This window comes from Mus pahari, chromosome 6 (assembly GCF_900095145.1).
Source record: "Mus pahari chromosome 6, PAHARI_EIJ_v1.1, whole genome shotgun sequence".
In the NCBI taxonomy this organism is placed as follows: domain Eukaryota; kingdom Metazoa; phylum Chordata; class Mammalia; order Rodentia; family Muridae; genus Mus; species Mus pahari.
The window spans coordinates 79,560,316-79,577,674 of NC_034595.1; the positions used below are offsets into that span (position 1 = coordinate 79,560,316).

General features: G+C 48.7%; 1 protein-coding gene across 4 annotated transcripts in view; it reads left to right on the forward strand.

The window, feature by feature from the left end:
• The window catches only part of Csmd2 (CUB and Sushi multiple domains 2), a 553,245-nt gene that overhangs the window by 495,501 nt on the left and 40,385 nt on the right, over positions 1–17,359 (forward strand). For all 4 annotated transcript variants that reach the window (XM_029539695.1, XM_021199594.2, XM_029539696.1 and 1 more), the window contains 8 exons: positions 345–533; positions 2,686–2,832; positions 6,501–6,689; positions 8,093–8,278; positions 9,037–9,231; positions 10,567–10,740; positions 12,140–12,313; positions 17,098–17,271. In XM_029539695.1, coding sequence (XP_029395555.1) covers positions 345–533; positions 2,686–2,832; positions 6,501–6,689; positions 8,093–8,278; positions 9,037–9,231; positions 10,567–10,740; positions 12,140–12,313; positions 17,098–17,271 — 1,428 coding nt within the window. The remainder of the gene's footprint in view (positions 1–344; positions 534–2,685; positions 2,833–6,500; positions 6,690–8,092; positions 8,279–9,036; positions 9,232–10,566; positions 10,741–12,139; positions 12,314–17,097; positions 17,272–17,359) is intronic.

Below are 17,359 nucleotides of genomic sequence, written 5' to 3' on the forward strand. Positions count from 1 at the left end.
TAGATAGATAGATAGATAGATAGATAGATAGATAGATAGACAGACAGATAGATAGATAGAGATAGAGATAGAGATGCCACTCCCATCTACCTCAGACCTAGGTAGAGCACCCACACCCAAGCTAGGAAAGGATTTGACCAACTGTCGTGCAATGAGTTCCCACAGCACTGTCATGTTAACATGAGGTTACTTCCTGCCATGGGGCAGTATAATGGTGAATGTGAGGACTTGTTTAAATACACAATACTCGCTTTGCAGAAATAGTTCCACTCTGTGGACAAGCTAATATCCCAGCCCTGTTCTGTCTCCACACCGTGTACATAGTGTGTCTCTCTCTCTTCCAGTGCACTGCCCGACCAACGAGCTTCTGACAGACTCCACGGGCGTGATCCTTAGCCAGAGCTATCCCGGAAGCTACCCACAGTTCCAGACCTGCTCCTGGCTGGTGAGGGTGGAGCCAGAGTACAACATCTCCATCACGGTGGAGTACTTCCTCAGCGAGAAGCAGTATGATGAATTTGAGATCTTTGACGGTGAGTCCCACGAAGGGCGTGTGGTTCCCCGCTACAGACAGCAACAGCTTTCCCCCAGTCCCTGGGGTTATTTGAGCTCCATTTTCTTATCAGAACTTTCTGAAGGCACTACATACATAATGTCTGCCTCTACCATAGAAACCCAAGGCCCAGGACTTGATGAGTTATATGGCGGTTGCTTGCATTGTAGTCTAGGTAGATCTGAATTCCAGCCTGAATCCTGAGTACCAGCCAACAAGTGGATCCCAGCAGTAGCCCCTTGTGAAGAGTAGGTTTCTTCCAAAACCCAAGAAGGTGTACCAGACTCCAAACTGCTTCTTTATAGTCGGGACAAGAGAAGCTAGCATTTGCTGTTGAGTCTAGAGAAAACATCTCAGCATGCTTAAACCAATGAACCCTCAAAACACCATCAAAAACTTTGTAGGATTTATCTCTTCTCCTCTGGAGCGTATGAAAGTGGCTAAGATATCTATACTAACTTTCCCAGTGGTTTTTAACAAATCCTATTTAAAGAACCAAGATGCTACATTCTGCAGGATACCCATATCCCCCATCACCTCTCACTGTGTCATGATAAAAATCAGGCTTATTAACAGAGCCCTGGGACATAACTGTGAACGTACACTGTTGCCGACCTCACGCCAATGCAATCTGCTTCTGCTCCCCCTTCCACGACAACCTAGAGAAGAGCGCATTGCAGATCCACAACTGCATCGCGAGCGACCAGGACTGTGCCCACCTGCTCTGGTAAAGATGCCACAGGTGGTTCAACTACCTGGGGATCTTTGATTAAAGGTGCACCCTGGGGTAAAAATAGCTTCTCTCCTCGTGTGCTGCCACCCAACAGAACAGCTGTGGTAGGACCGGGACGCCCAGGTGTCAGCATCACTCCAGATTCTGTATCCAGAGTCTTCAGTAACCTGGGCTGTTCTCATGTCTCCAGTATTTATCTGTACAAGTAAACTGTGGCTGGTGGGTAAAGGGAAGAACCAAAGGAATGAGGACTATATACAACTGATGGCAGTTTCTAGGGTCCTTTCAGGGGGGACCTAACTGCTCCTTTAGCCAAACTATTCTGAATGAAGGGGAAATGAAGCCTGGCTTGAATCTGTAAGATGGACAGAGAGCTGAATCTTTCCCCCGCGGATGCTCCCTTCCCTTCTGGCGGCTGCTTTGCTCATAAATCCATACTATTTTAGTTGCTCTTTGGGGCTGCCCAGCTAGCTTGCCCTCGGGAGTAATGACAGTCTGTGACCCATCCCCACGGGACCTGTAGCTCAGCCCTTCCAGCTACCACCCCAGCCTTGCTACCCACTTCCAGTCGTGGCACTCTTCCTTCAGTCCAGGACTGAAGTCTGGGACTCTGTGTCCCAGAGTCTTCTCATCCCGCTTAGTCCTAAGGAGCCTGGTCCCGTGGAGTCCCCCCAGGCTCTCCCAAGGTAAACAATTATTAGGCATGAGGGTTTCTTTTCCTCATGGTAGAACTGTTGAAGTCTGTTGCTTCTCCTCACCTTCAGGACCCTTCCTTCCCGGTTTGCCACAGCACCTCAAATGCCTCTGCTTTGTTAAATGTAGCCCATTACTCTCCCAAGCTTCCAAGAGCCGTCTCAGCAGTGTATTGGAACCGTCACTCACAGCCTTCTCCAGGACTATAAATCCTGGGTTATGAGTTTCCCAGATTTATATTGCACTCCGTGGGCCAGAGCCCTGAGATGCAATCCAGACATTTAAGGTAGGAAATAGGAGAAAGCACCTTCCTGGGGAACCTTAAGGAGGCATGTTGAGAAGTGTTCTTACAACCCTGAGAGCCATCTCTTTCCTCTGGCTCTGTGGCTCTCTATTTATATCTGTTCAATAAACAAAGTTTCTGTATGGTGAGCACCATGCTATTTTTAGCATGCACAAGAGAATTCAGAAGAGGGTCCCAGTTTAAAAACCAGCCCCCCCCCCACCTGCTCAACCCAGGAAACCAGCAAATAGATTTCATCTCACTTGCTGACCCCAGAACACTGCTTCAGATAAGGGTGGGCAAAAGAGAGTCTTTCAGCAAGGCCGCCAGATGCAAAGTCACCCAGCCATCCAGACCATAACTATACTTACACCTCTCTCTAGACTTAGAATGTCCTATAATGCCGTGTCTTTCTCGCCCAAGGTCCTTCAGGACAAAGTCCTCTACTGAAAGCTCTCAGTGGGAATTACTCGGCTCCCTTGATTGTCACCAGCTCAAGCAACTCTGTGTACCTGCGCTGGTCATCTGACCACGCCTATAACCGGAAGGGCTTTAAGATTCGGTATTCAGGTGAGTAGGTCATGAGTGAGCTTGAAAAGGGACTCTGAGCCGAACCCCTTGAGTGTCTCACCTGAAGCATCTCAAGAAGCCATGGTCCATTTCCTCACCCTCCCTCGTGGAGGTGGGGCCGCCTCCTGCTCTGTTTCCCTCATCTGACACTGCCCAAGCAAGACTAGAGGAGTCTCCCACCTCTTCCACAGTGTCCAGCCCCCTCCCCCACCTCTAACCCCATCCCTTTCTTCTCATACTCTCACCCTATGGCTCCAGGATCGGATCGTAACTATTCAATATGAGATTGGATGAGACCCGGGGGCATCCTAGCCCCTTGGCCAGTTGGGAGATATTACCCCAAGTCCTTCGACTGACTGACTTTAAGACATACAATCACATAGGGTAGGCAGCAGAGAGAACTCCTCTGCTGGGCAAACCAAGTCTCTTTCATTATTACGCTTTCCCTAACAGATGCCAATAGGGCATATCTGTGAGGTGTGCATGACATTCTGATGCAGAGACAACCTCAATGATCCAGTGGGAGCAATGAGCATACTGGTCTCCTCAGAGAAGCGTATTCCTTTGTGTTGGAGACTGTTGACATCCATTCTTCTAGCAATGGGAAAACACAGTCAGTCCTTCCCATCTGTGCTGCAAAATATGGGAACTTAGTCCTTTCTATTTTCAGGGCCAATAACTAAGCTCAGTCAACCCCATCTGCCATCTACTGGTCCCAGGCTCTGGTGACCCCTGTCATACTCTCTACTTGTGTCAAATCAACTTTCCCTAGTTCCCACACATGAACAAAAACACATGAATTTGTCTTTCTGTGCCTGACTAACTTTACAGTATGTCCTCAGTTTCCGTATACATTGCTGCAATTGACAGAATTTCTTTTTTCTTTCTTTTTCTTTTTTTTTTTTTTTCTTTTGCAAAACCACATTGTCTGGGCATGGTCAGATCAAAGGCCAGTACTTTGATAAAGAAATTTCCCTAGGACAGAATTATATGGAGAAAAGAGACTTTCTCTGAACCCTCTCTGTGGGCACCATTGATCAGCTTGATAAGCTGAAACCTTGGTGCCCGCTTTGCAAGGCAGTCCAGAGAGCTGCCGGCAGGGTTCTCCGGCCCTGAAGGCTGCAAGGAAGGCCTGCAGATCATGGGAATCCTGCCACATGCCTGCATGCCAGACAAGAGTTAAAGTTTTAAACGAAAGTGGTCGCAGGGGGCCAGGAGCATAAGCATAAATAACTCAGTCAGTAAAGTGCTTGCCACACAATCACAAGGACCCAGGTAAGAAGCAGGCTGTGGTGGTGTCGTCCTGCACGAGTAATCCCACCCCTGGGGAGGCAGAGGCAGGGGGATCCTTGGACCATTCTTTCCAGCTACCCCAGCCTAATCAGTGAGCCCCAGGTTCCAATGAGTGACTTTGTCTCTTTCAGCATGAATGGCAGCTGAGTCGTCCTCCACCTCCTCCACACATGTGCACACATACGCGCATACACTGAAACACACATGCACACACACCTATACTTGCACACACTGAAACTACAACCACGCACACACACACACACACACACACACAAATATTGGTTAGAAGGGGTGTCACGATGAGTCATTAAATTCTGCCTGAAGAACCATTTGTCTATATCTTCTCATGGGCCTCCGCATGGCAAGACCAGTCCACACTATGCGGACCCAGTTCTAAAAAACCACTGATGGTGAGAACTACCCAGACAGAGTGAGGGAAGCCCCACCTTTTTCTCTCAAAGTCCTCTTCCTCTGTTGATCCCACCTCCACTCTCCTCTCCCAGGTGCCCATGGCTGGGGAAAAGATGGCATCACTACCCCCATGACCCCTGGTCTGCCCTGCTACTTGCTGGCAAAAGGGCTGTTTGACAGCTTCCATTTTCTCAAAACAAAAAAGAAACCCCAAGATACCCACCAGGGGAGTTCAGGGTGGAGTTCCTGGCGGCTGTTCCAGTGGAGGGAACATGGCCGTTCCCTAGCCCTGCTGCTAAATTTGGAGCAAAGAGCTCTCAAGGAGTTCCTTTTGCCTTTCTGCTTAGAGACTAATGTGTTCAGAAGTAATGAGTCGGTTGTAATTACAGCACTTATGCCATGTAGAAAAGAAATTCATTACACGGTACGGCAATTAGTGCTTAATAATTAAGACGCAGCAGACATGGTAACTTACACCTGTGTCTTTCCCAGTGACTATGTGTAGTCTCTATCTGGGATTTTTCCAGTCCTAGGTGAAGGTGGTACATAGACTGAAGTTGCACATGACAGGCATAGCATCTTTAAAACACCATTTCTGCCTATGCAGAGACATAGTCTTCAGACAGGACATCTAAGGCCTCTCTGTGAGAGCGCGTGAAGATGGGATCTGGTCTCCGATCCACTCAGCCCTGTCTACCGGGGTCACCCAGTCAGAGACGCTCAGGCAAATGAAAGCGGGCATGAAGGGAGGCCCCTGGGTCATCCTTCTCACAACCACACAGAACCAACCAGGACTGGCCATTCTTCTCATTGCTGTGATAAAACCCCGGACAAAGTCAACTTAAGGAGGGAGTGGTTTATCTTTGTCTTGGTGTATGGTGTGAGGATAGAGGATGTCAGGGTACCACGTGTCATGGTGATTGGAAGGTGACGGCAGCCTGGGTACCCGGTCCCATCGCAGCCACCGTCGGGAAGCAGAGGAGAGATGGATCCTGGTGCTCAGCTCATTGTCCCTTTTTATTCAGCCTCGGAGCCACCCAGGGGGTGCTGCTGCCTACATTTAGGGCAGACTTCATGCAGTGTAGAAACTCCCTCCCAGCTGTGCCCAGAGAGCTATCCCCTAGGCCTTGTCAGGTTGTTGATGACAACTGTCACACAACCTAAGGACCCTTGGCAGGGTCTGTGATGTGAGTTCCCCCATCTGGGACTTTGGTCTACTTCCCTAGCTGTTGTATCCCCAGGACTGCAATGGCAGCTGGCGCTTAATGGACTCCTGAGGACTCTTTACCGGATAAATGAATAAAATATGTTAACCCATACGTTGGAAGGACAGGGATCCTAGATCCCCAGGCATCTGCAACACAACAGGATGAAAGAGAGCAACCATTTATTGAGCACTAAGTGCTGGGATGCTTATCAAACACACTCTCTCTCTTTTTTTTTTTTTAATCATGTGATCGTCTACGAGGGAGGGGAGCACCTATTGAGGGAGGGGAGCACCTATTGAGAGAGGAGAGCACATGTAAGAGAGGGGAGCACCTATTGCAAGGAGGAAACTGGAACTAAACAAGCTTCTGTGATTTGTCCTAAGTCACAAAAGCTAATGCCTGGTGGTGTCACATGTTTAGGACACCAGTCCCACTGGGCCCTGCTCTACAAGGTTGCCTGCATTCGCAAGGGCTTTGAAAGCAGCCTGGGCTGTGCTCAGGCAGCAAAGGGGACGTCATGACTCACAAAGCAGGTGGCTGTTGTAGTTTTCAATTACCCTTTGTTTTGTTTGATCATGTTCTGGCTTTACTTAACTGGTGTTCAGTGTCAACCACTCAGACCTTCCTAAATAGCAAAGAACTTGCCAATGGGAGAGGAAATAAGCAGGGGTGGGGGGGCAGCAAGCCTGGTAGGGGACAGCATGCCCGCTCCAGCAGTGGTACATGGACTCCACTGAGCCTCTTCTCCCTCCTCAGCGCCCTACTGCAGCCTGCCTAAGGCTCCACTCCACGGCTTCATCCTGGGCCAGACAACCACCCAGCCGGGCGGCTCCATCCACTTCGGCTGCAACACGGGCTACCGTTTGGTGGGACACAGCATGGCCATCTGTACCCGGCACCCCCAGGGCTACCACCTATGGAGTGAGGCCATTCCTCTCTGTCAAGGTGAGCAGCGGGGACTGAAGTAGCAACCAAGTGGCTCAGCTCCAAGTCACCTCGGGCTGGTCTCAGGAGTAGTCCAGGCCACGTGTGAGTCTCCCAGGGTCTGGTGACAGAGCACTCCTTCAGCAAACATTTACTGAGGGTCTATACATCTCCAGCTCTGGGGATGACAGATGAAGAGTAGACTATGTTTCCAGCACCACGAGAGAGATGGCGATAGCAGACAAGAAGTAACCGGAAGAGGAAGTTCTGTATCGGGGGTGTTAGGAACCCCATGGTAAGAAAGGACCCTCCTCTTCCTAGCAACTAAGAAGGACTCCCAAGGCAGGGAGGCATGGGGTCCAGCTCCTAAAGCAAATGAGCCAAGCAGGCTGACCTCTGAAATGTCTCGTTCAGTTCCCATGCGTTACCTCTTAACACTTCTGAGTGCTTTTCCCCTTATAGGAACATGTGTTCCTGTCATGATGAAATATCTTGCTTCGAATAATTCAATAAACACTAATTTAAAAACAATGAAATCATACGGGCTGGAGTGATGGCCCGGTCAGTAACGTGCTTGCCCTGCAAGCATGGGACCTGAGTTTGCTCTTGCAGAGCCCAAGTAAATAAGCCCAGGGGTTATAGATAATCATGTGCTTGTGATCTCACTGCTGTGGAGGCAGAGGCAGGAGGATCTCTGACCTCCTTGCTAAGTCCCAGGCAGAAGAAAGATGCCTCCCTGAAAATCTAGGGTGGTACCTGAGGGACAACAGTTAAGGCTGTCCTCTGGCATCTACAAGCCTCTACATACATACACCTGAACACACATACACATGAAAATAAAACAATAGCATGCTTCCAGACTAGAAGCAGAGTCCTAGTCCAGAGTCTCTGGCCGTTCTGGAAAACTTAGCAGAGTGGGACATCATTGCTGGCCACAGTCAAGGCCTTGTCCTCTGCCACAGCTTATTTGCATCTGAAGGAAGGAGGCCTGAACTCTAGACTTGTGGCTGTCAAGACAGTGATTAAAGTGGTAGCGAGTATTCGAACACTCTCTCGGGTTTCTGTCCCCACACCCTAAGGAAAAGGAGACTCTTGGTTCTTCTCGGAGGCTTGAGTCAGTTAACACTCAACCTGTGAACAGAACAGAAGGAAGTCTGACCTTGTGACTCTTCCCTGGAGGTCTTGAGCTGCAGCCCTGTGCCTACATTTAATCTGGGAACACATATCTATCTCCACCCTGCCCTCTGATGCATTCTTTCCTGATACCCCTGACAGTGACTCTCCTATTGTCTTTCCTTGGGGGCCTTTTGTCTGTTGGTGAGTTCCTACTGCAAGTTTTAAGGTCCCTTAGCAGGAAAGATGAGAATGCGTGTTCCGTACATCTTGAGTCTGAAATGCTCCTGGCATCCTCTCTCCTTGGCCAGCTCTTTCCTGTGGTCTCCCCGATGCTCCCAAAAATGGAATTGTGTTTGGCAAGGAGTACACCGTGGGGACAAAGGCTGTGTACAGCTGCAATGATGGCTACCACCTCCAGATGGGTGCCGAGGCCACCGCAGAGTGTCTGGACACTGGCCTGTGGAGCAACAGCAATGTCCCCCCACAGTGTGTCCGTGAGTCCAAGGGAGGTGGGGACGGTGGCAGGAGGAGCTGGGTATGCAGATGGAAAGACTCCTGTAAGGAGTAGGCCTCGATTCAGTTGAGAGCAGAAAGCCTGCATTGGGAGGGGCAGGGGGCGTGGTAGGAGACCCAGGGAGGACGAGAGAGGGCATCTATCAACCGTGGTTCCCATTGCAACTTACTCTGAATGCTGAAGGACTGTCATGCTTGGGGTGTTTTCATAAGCTACCACAGCACTTGGAAGGACCAGAAAACGGCATGAATGTCCCTTGATCACAGTCCTCTGATGTGATCATTGGAGGGACCAGAAGACAAATAGGCAGCCCAGGGAGCCAGATTTAGTCCAATGATACAGATCTGGATTTTGTTTGCGCCATTAAAAATGTACATACATGTGCCCCATGGAAAAATAATACTCCTTAACATTTTATAATCAAGAAATTTTAAATAAATATCCAGATTTCTGGCTTTTCCAGCTTGGGACGTACCTCAATTAACAGTGTTTACCCAGCATAAACCATTGGCAATAGGGCATCTCTAATCCTGTCACTCCAGAAGTGAAAGCAAGAGGATCATTCTAAAACCTGACCAAATAGAATGTGCAGGCCACAGCCGGTAATTAATGCCTAGGACCCGACTGTTCCTCAGTTCACCACTGCTACACTGAGGTTCCTCGGTCCCTTGTTCTAGACTCCTGGGATGACTTCCCTATCGGTTCCCTAAGTCTCCTCCCTGTTCCTTGTCCCCCCAGCTGTGACCTGTCCTGATATCAGCAGCATCAGTGTGGAGCACGGCCGGTGGAGGCTCATCTTTGAGACCCAGTATCAGTTCCAGGCCCAGCTGATGCTCATCTGTGACCCTGGTTACTACTACACTGGCCAAAGGGTCATCCGCTGCCAGGCCAATGGCAGGTGGAGCCTGGGCGAATCGGTGCCCACTTGCCAAAGTAAGCCCAGGGAGGACAAGATGGGGCCGTGGGCGTGGTGTTTCCTACCTGAACTAGTTAATACATGCAGTAGATTGAGGGGTCCCCCCACACACACTGCGAGTTCACACTCAGCTAGAATCTGGAGCTGGGAAAAGGCTTGCTTCTTAGCGCTGTGTCATCTTAGGAAAGGCTCCCTGTTGAGAAACCTCTGGCTCAGCATGCGCTGATTAATTCATTTTTTTTGCAGCCCAACTATATGCCAGGTAGCAGAGAGGTACAAAGATAATGGTGTGTGGTTTGCCTGGGGGGGGGGGTGACTCAGTGGGGGAAACAGTTTGCCATGCAAATGTGAGGGCATGAGCTCAAATCCCCACAACACAGTGAAAGCAGCTTGTGGTACTGAGCGCATCCGTGATCCTACCACACCCATGAAAAAGCTGGAGGCAAAGAGAGAGAGGAATCCATGGAAAGTCAGGAGCCAGCTAGCCTGGCTTATGTGGTGGCAATGAGTCCCCGTCTCTAACGAGGTGGAAGGTGAGGACAGATACCTGAGGTTGCCCCCTGACCTCCAAATACGCAACATCACATGTAAGCACACGAGAGGGAGGGAGGGAGGGAGGGAGAGAGGGAGAGAGAGAGAGAGAGAGAGAGAGAGAGAGAGAGAGAGAGAGAGAGAAGACCCGAAGCTGGGTATATACAGGAAGGAAGACCGGAGCATGGAGGACCACCTAAGTCTGTTTGTCTGTCTGCCTCCTCTTCCCTGTTAATTGCTTTTCTTTGGTTCTTTGAATCTCAAATGCCATTCCTCGAGACCGGGGTGAATGAGTGTATGTTCTTGGGATCACTTGTGGAAGGGAAGGGAAAGCCACAGGCCCTGGAGTGTAACACACCATGTTTGTGGCAGAGTAGCGGAGCAGCCTCACTGTAGCACAGCCTTGGTAGTCAGCCTTCACCTTGTACATCAGTCAGATGCTGTCAGCATACTCCCTAGAGAAGCACTGTGAGGCTCAGCAGAAAAGGACAAGGTCGCTGTCATTGTCTTCCCTGAGCGCACCACAGACTCACCATCCCATCCTAACCACAGTTCTGCCTCAGCCGTCTGTGGAGTTCTTAACAAGCACGCAAGCCTGAGCTTCCAACTCCAGAGATGGAACCTGGGCACAGGACCAGCACCTCCAGAGCTCCTGGGGATACCTGCAGATAAGGGCAAGACAGCATCATAGAACATCACACTCCAGGAGAGGAAGACTAGGCACTTCTTGACTTTGATCATTGTTCTCCTTCATCTTGTCCATCATGTCTCATGTACCCCATCTCAGGACTGGTTTATTGAACATTTTATGATCTTTTCAGTCATCTCCTGTGGAGAGCTCCCCACACCCCCTAGTGGGCACCGCATTGGAACTATGTCTGTCTATGGAGCGACTGCCATCTTCTCCTGCAATTCTGGATATACACTGGTGGGCTCCAGGGTGCGGGAGTGCATGGCCAATGGACTCTGGAGTGGCTCTGAAGTCCGCTGCCTTGGTGAGTGGCCCCTTCAGGCCCACCCTACCTGCCTATTCCCAAAACGTACTTACTCCAGTAGCAACTTTCAGGCATCCACCATGACTAGAGTCAGAGATTTGCTTCCCTTAGGGAACTGGAAAGAATGAGACCAGCCTCCGAGCATCCACACTTTAATCACAGGGACACCCTGCTTATCTAATTAGCCCCTAGGAAGACCAGTGTAGCTCTGGCCTCCACCCCAAAGAGACACATTCTCATAATGCACCTAAAATATTCTTTGTATAATATATTAGAGAATTATTTTAAATACACCCAGTTGTATATAGGTATGCACATTATAATACACACATGCGTATACACTAAGCAAATAACAGGAGCATTTACAAACAGCTTACAAAGGAGAAAATTATCATTGCTCCCAGTGCTAATGTGCTCCGACTGAGTAATCTAAGTTCTCGCTCCTATTATTCTTTTCTGGCTTCTCTCAGTTCCAGAAGAGAGTCTCAGCTATGCATGCCTAGCCGGGCAGATTGGGTGATCTGTCCCTGATATATACACTAGTGACCTCCAGGTTGCAGGAGGTCATGGCCAGTAGCCACTTTGTTGGGCACTGGTTTGGGGTACAGTTATGAGCTATTGCTACCTAGTCAAAGGAACCAAGGAATGCCAGGGATCTACTGTGCCCAAGCTTCATTTAATAAACATAACTCAGCGAGGTGTCACTCAAAAAGAAAGGCGAATTTGGCCTAGCGACTGCTTTTTCATAGTTGTCATCAGCAGTATAAGCTGTGATGGCTTCATTTAGGCTACGGTGCTCAATAGGCAGTAGGTACCCAAGGATGGGTCCTTGTGTCGGCTTTCTATCAGATACGACAAGATACCTAAGTGACCCATTTACAGAGAGGAAAGGTTAATCTTGGCTCACGGTTCTGGAATTGTTGGCCCACGATCACTTGTTGTCCACGGTCTTTGGATGTGGTGAAGCAGCGCACATCACGGCATAATCAGGGGCAGAGGAACTGTGCTTCATGGGCATGACCTAATATCCTCCCCACCTCCTCCAGGCTGGCCACCAGGCTTCTAACACATGATGCTTTGGGGGAGTTACTCAAACCATAGCACTCACAGAGACTGGGAAATGTGATAACTTCCCCACCTGTGTACAGACACAAAAACAGAACCCAGAAAAGGATGGTCATGGATGATGGGGAGGGGGGTCACCAAGCATGCAATGCTGTCACTGTCACATACAGAGTTCCTAAACTTGCTCCTGGATCACTATTCTCTGAGGGATGTGGGAAAACGGAGAAAGGCTGAGAACTTGACCCTTTCCCTCCCACCCCACCCAAGCTCTACCCTGCTTCCTAGAGGTTTCTCTGTGGTTGACTCTCTTCCCCCCGCCCCCATCCCACCAAAGCTGGACACTGTGGGACCCCAGAGCCCATTGTCAACGGACACATCAACGGGGAAAACTTCAATTACCGAGGCAGCGTGGTGTACCAGTGCAGGGCTGGCTTCCGCCTGATCGGCATGTCTGTGCGCATCTGCCAGCAGGATCATCACTGGTCGGGCAAGACTCCTTTCTGTGTGCGTAAGTATGTCGGCCACACTCCCTAGCCATGGGGCTGTGTCAACACGGACTTCCTCCCTTTACCTCCTGATTAGATTAGCTAAAGGATTTGTATATTCCTTTCCCCCCCAAAGATATGGTCACTGCATCTATTTCTTCGGATCTCTGTGCAGTCATTAACTACAGGTTTTATTATTCCCTTGTGACTTCTGATTCACCTTCTTTGTTGATTTTCTAGTTTGTATGTGAATTGCATTACACACATGCACACACTAAGCAGACGGCAAGCACAGACCAACAAGCTCACTCATTTTCAGTCTCTCATTTTGTGTTCTTTTTTTATTTGGAGCTATAAAATTTCTTCTGATCAACTGTTGTAATTATACCTCACACATACTAGTTATAAATGTTTATTATTTTTTAGAAGCTTCTTAATTTCTCATTAATTGTCCATCCCTACACTTGGAAGGTTCTAATAAATTTTTTAAAATTTCTAAGCCAACAGACCTTTTTCGCTTTTATTTTATATCCATTATGCACAATGATTCTATTTCTTGACATTTACTGATGCTTTCCTTCTGAATAAACAGTTGATCAATCATTATGAATGTCCCATGTACGCTTGAGAGGAAGAACCCTGAGGATAATTCTGCTGCATAGACAGACACATGTATTCCTAAGATGTACCTTGTGAATTATGTCCTTTATGTTTTTTTCCTGACTTTGCCCACTTGAGCAGTGTTCTTTGAAAGATGTGTTTAAAGTGTTCAGTTATCAGTGTGTTAGCATTTTTCCTAGCATTTCCTGCAGGTAGTTGCTATGTCCAGAACTCTTAGAGCTCTGTGGCAAATTGTAACTTCTCACCTTTAGAAGTGTCTTCTTCATCTCTTTTAATGTTCTTTAACCTGAATTTTACTTTTCTTGACTTCAGCCTTAGAATTCCAACTTCCACACTTTTCCCCAGTATGCCTTTGACCATCCCTGAATAGCAGGGGCATCTATTAAATTGCACTCTTGCATGCTGTCTTAATTAGGGTTCCATTGCTGTAAAGGGACACCATGACCAAGGCAACTCTTACAGAGGACAACATTTAAATGGGGCTAGCTTATAGGTTCAGAGGTTCAGTCCATTATCATCATGGCTGGAAACATGGTAGCATGCAGGCAGACATGGTGATGGAGAAGGGGCTGAAAGTTCTACATCTTGATCCACAGGCAGTAGAAAGGAACTGGCTTCTTCAGGCAGCCGGGAGGAGAGTCCCTTCCTCACTAGCTGGAGCTTGAGCACTAGGAAGCCTGCCTACACGGCGACATACTTCCTCCAACAAGGCCATGCCTCCTCATTGCACCACTTCCTATGGGCCAAGTACATTCAAACCACCACACATGCCAACATGAAAATCTTCCTGTTCATAGATTAAAGCCACTTATATAGGGGGATATGCCTTGCATGTTAGGTCCTAATTCTCTTGTGCTCTCTGTCATTACAGTGTGTTGTTCTCTTTGATGTTGATGTTTTCACTTATCACACTGTAAGACTGTCAGCTCCCTGTTTTTTTCTACTCAAATCTTTATTATCAAGTTGGCCAACACTAGAATCCATGAACTTCCACATAAAGCCTACAAGCATGTTCCTCTCTCCCGTTTCCATTCCTGGTGACATTTCTCCCACTCAGTCAGGGCTGAGAACATGTAGCATGGAGTTCATATGTTGTAATTCTATTCCTTACCCCTACCTTTGTTTTGTTCTTGAGCCTACAATTAAATTCATCATCAACACTGCTGAAGCATCCCAGTTACTTCTTGGTAGGGTCAAGGGTCAAGTATGGTCTTTAGTAGTCAGTACAACTCTTTGCATAGTATTCTTCAAGTTCCTCCATGGGTAGTGGTGGTGGTGGTGGTGGTGGTGGTGGTGGTGGTGGTGATGGGGGTAGTGGGTGGTGGTGGTTTGGGTTTTTAGTGTGTGTCTGTGCTGCTTTGAGTGGTGAGTGTGTGTGTGTGTGTGTGTGTGTGTGTGTGTGTGTGTGTGTCCTGCAGATTCAACAGATGACCTGATGAGTGCTACATAAGCACTTTACCACTAAAGCTGCATTCCCAGCCCTTGGTATTTTAGGATGGGGTCTGCTTATATCACCTCAAATATGCAATCCTTTCCTTCTACCTCCTGAGGGCTGGTGTAATAGGCGTGTACCAGCATGTACTTGAATGTTTAAAGCTCCGTTCTGTTCCCTGTCATTCAAAAGGCAATAAGATTGGTCATAAAATCCTTGATCACAAGTTGTTTGATTTTCTAAAACTATTCCTCCATCATACATTTTTCAGTGTATGTTTCTGAGTGTGTGTGTGTATTCTTCACCTTTTTAAAAAAAATGTACTTATTTACGCTTATTTCACGGTTCATTTCCATAGAGACATGGTGACAACTGACAAGTATATTACAGTTCATCTCCTTCCCTTTGTGGGTATGCGGTGAGCAAACCTGATGGCCACTCTCTTGGGAAATCTCCAGTGTGCAATACAGTACTGTTAACTGCAGACAGGATGCTGCACACTGGATCCCTAGACTTTACTGTCCTGTCCTATGTCACTGCAACTTTGAATGATGACACCAGCCTTTCCTTTTCCCACTCCACCCTTCCCTGAGTAGCCCCCGACCCACACTCTGTCTGAGCTATCAACTTTTCAAAGTACAATATTAGCCTCACTCTGGGTGGCCTTCTGGAAGCTTCTGGTTATTTTTCACTTGGTGTCTGAGGTCTAATATTTCTCCAAGGGCTGAAGGCTTCAAGACAACCTCCATGGATCTCCTGTGCTTCTTGGAAGTGTCCATTCTGCTTTTGTTCCTCAAGCATTCTCTGATTACAGCTTTAAGATCTGGCTCTGGGCTGCCATGCCTGGACGCTTTCATTTTTCAACTTCCAAGCAATTTAAAGCCGGTGGCAGTCCCTGTCTTGGTTTCTGCAGACCTGGGTCTTCTGTTCTTTTATGTGTTCTTGTTAATTTGCATTTGGGGAGAATTTACATGGCCACCATTATCCTCGCAGCCTGCCAGTAATTTGGAAAATTCTTCACTTTTTAGAGTTCCCTAAAGTGAGCCTTTATGTAAAATGCAGGGCTTTGTTCTGAACCATTATGAGGCAAAGTTTTGTTTTTAATTGCCGCTCTTCATCCAGCTCCTCACACACAGAGCAGGCCACTGAGAGAGGCAGGTTGCTCCACTGCAATGTCTCAAGTCAGTCTTAGGGACTCCATCAGTGTTGGGTTTGCAGAAGGTGAGATCTGTCCATATCCAGTCATCCCTTCTGATGTGTCAACACGAAACCTTTCATTGCACACTGGAGCTTCACGTGAAATGCCCGGATGGAGAATGCCTCCCTGACCTAAAGATGCTCCTTGTTAGACGTGAGTCAGAGTCAGAGGCATTGAGATAAGAACTCAATAAGGCTTTCATCCTTCTGAACCACCATGCCTGGCACAAACAACCGTAAAGATTTGCTTTGGGCTCTGGGTTTCCAAAGCAATGGGAAGGATGGGGTGGAGCCCAGCCGTTCACACCACAGCAGCCAGGAAGCAAAGAAAGGCCACACAGGAAGAAGCCAGGACCCTGAGGAAAAACCCTTAATGATGTACTTCCATCAAGAGCTGGCTAGCCAGTTCATTGGGTCAGAGCCCTCCTGATCTCATTTCTGGGCACGCCCACATAGAGGCATGCAGATGTGTGCTTTCTGAACTCCTGGGCATTTCTCCACTCAATCAAGTTGACTGTTCAAGTTAATCATCACAGATGTCTCCTCCAGTCACCTTGCTCTTCTCTCATTGGCAGCAAAAGCCACTGTGGTTTGAGTCGGACTCAGCACACACACACACACACACACACACACACACACACACACACACACACACACCAGTTCAGTATTTCTCCACACCAGTCAGAGAGACCCTCCTCATGAACAGGAGCCTTGGTCCTGAGCCCCACTGCCAGAAGATTCAGGGCAGGAGGCTGAGTGTCACAGACAAAGCTCTGGAGCAGGTAGCAAGGCAGCAAGGAACCTGGGTGCAGAACAATGCACAGGAGGTGGCAATCAATGCCAGTGGCTGCTCCTGCTGTCCCCAGGCAAGACCTGCAGCCTGGGAATAACTAGGAGGCAGGGAGCTATGGCTGTATCACTGATGAATCCACAGACAACTGTTCTTCCCTCCTTTAACAGCTCTTCAGATTATCTTTCGAGGCTCAGGTCTGTCCCGTGGCTCTGACTCCACCCCTCATGCTGAGCTTCACTGGGCTTCATTTCTGGTCCAGCCTCAGTCCCCTCTGCAGGCTTTCCAGTCTGTCTTCCCTTAAAAGTCAGGACTCCCAGGCGGGCGTGGTGGCACACGCCTTTAATCCCAGCACTCGGGAGGCAGAGGCAGGTGGATTTCTGAGTTTGAGGCCAGCCTGATCTACAGAGTGAGTTCCAGGACAGCCAAGGCTACACAGAGAAACCCTGTCTCAAAAAAAAACAAAACAAAACAAAACAAAAAAGTCAGGACTCACTAGGTCGCCATGTCCAGCATTCACCTTACTTTTGAACGAGGTTGAGTGGTCTTTAGCTTTGGTGAGGGTGTCGTGATCCTTTTGCCCAGTACAGGTTGTCATATAATGCTTCCTGCAAAGCATACCCTGCCTATGCCACCACCTTGGTGATCCAGCAAAAATCTGCTCCCCCGTAGGGGGACGTGAGTCAGGCACTATCCCAGGTGAGAAGACTCTGATGTGGGGGTGTGGAACAGTAGGCGGGCTCACCTGTCTCCCGTTCTCATTGCAGCAATTACCTGTGGACACCCAGGCAATCCAGTCAACGGCCTCACTCAGGGCAGCCAGTTCAACCTCAACGACGTGGTCAAGTTCGTCTGCAACCCAGGATACATAGCTGAGGGGGCTGCGAGGTCCCAGTGCCTGGCCAGTGGGCAGTGGAGCGACACACTGCCTACCTGCAGAAGTGAGTCACCCTTGCTGCCCCACTCTCTTCTCTCTTCTCAGACCCCAGCAGTCTGAGCTTCTGTGACCCAGGAGGACAAGCCATGGCA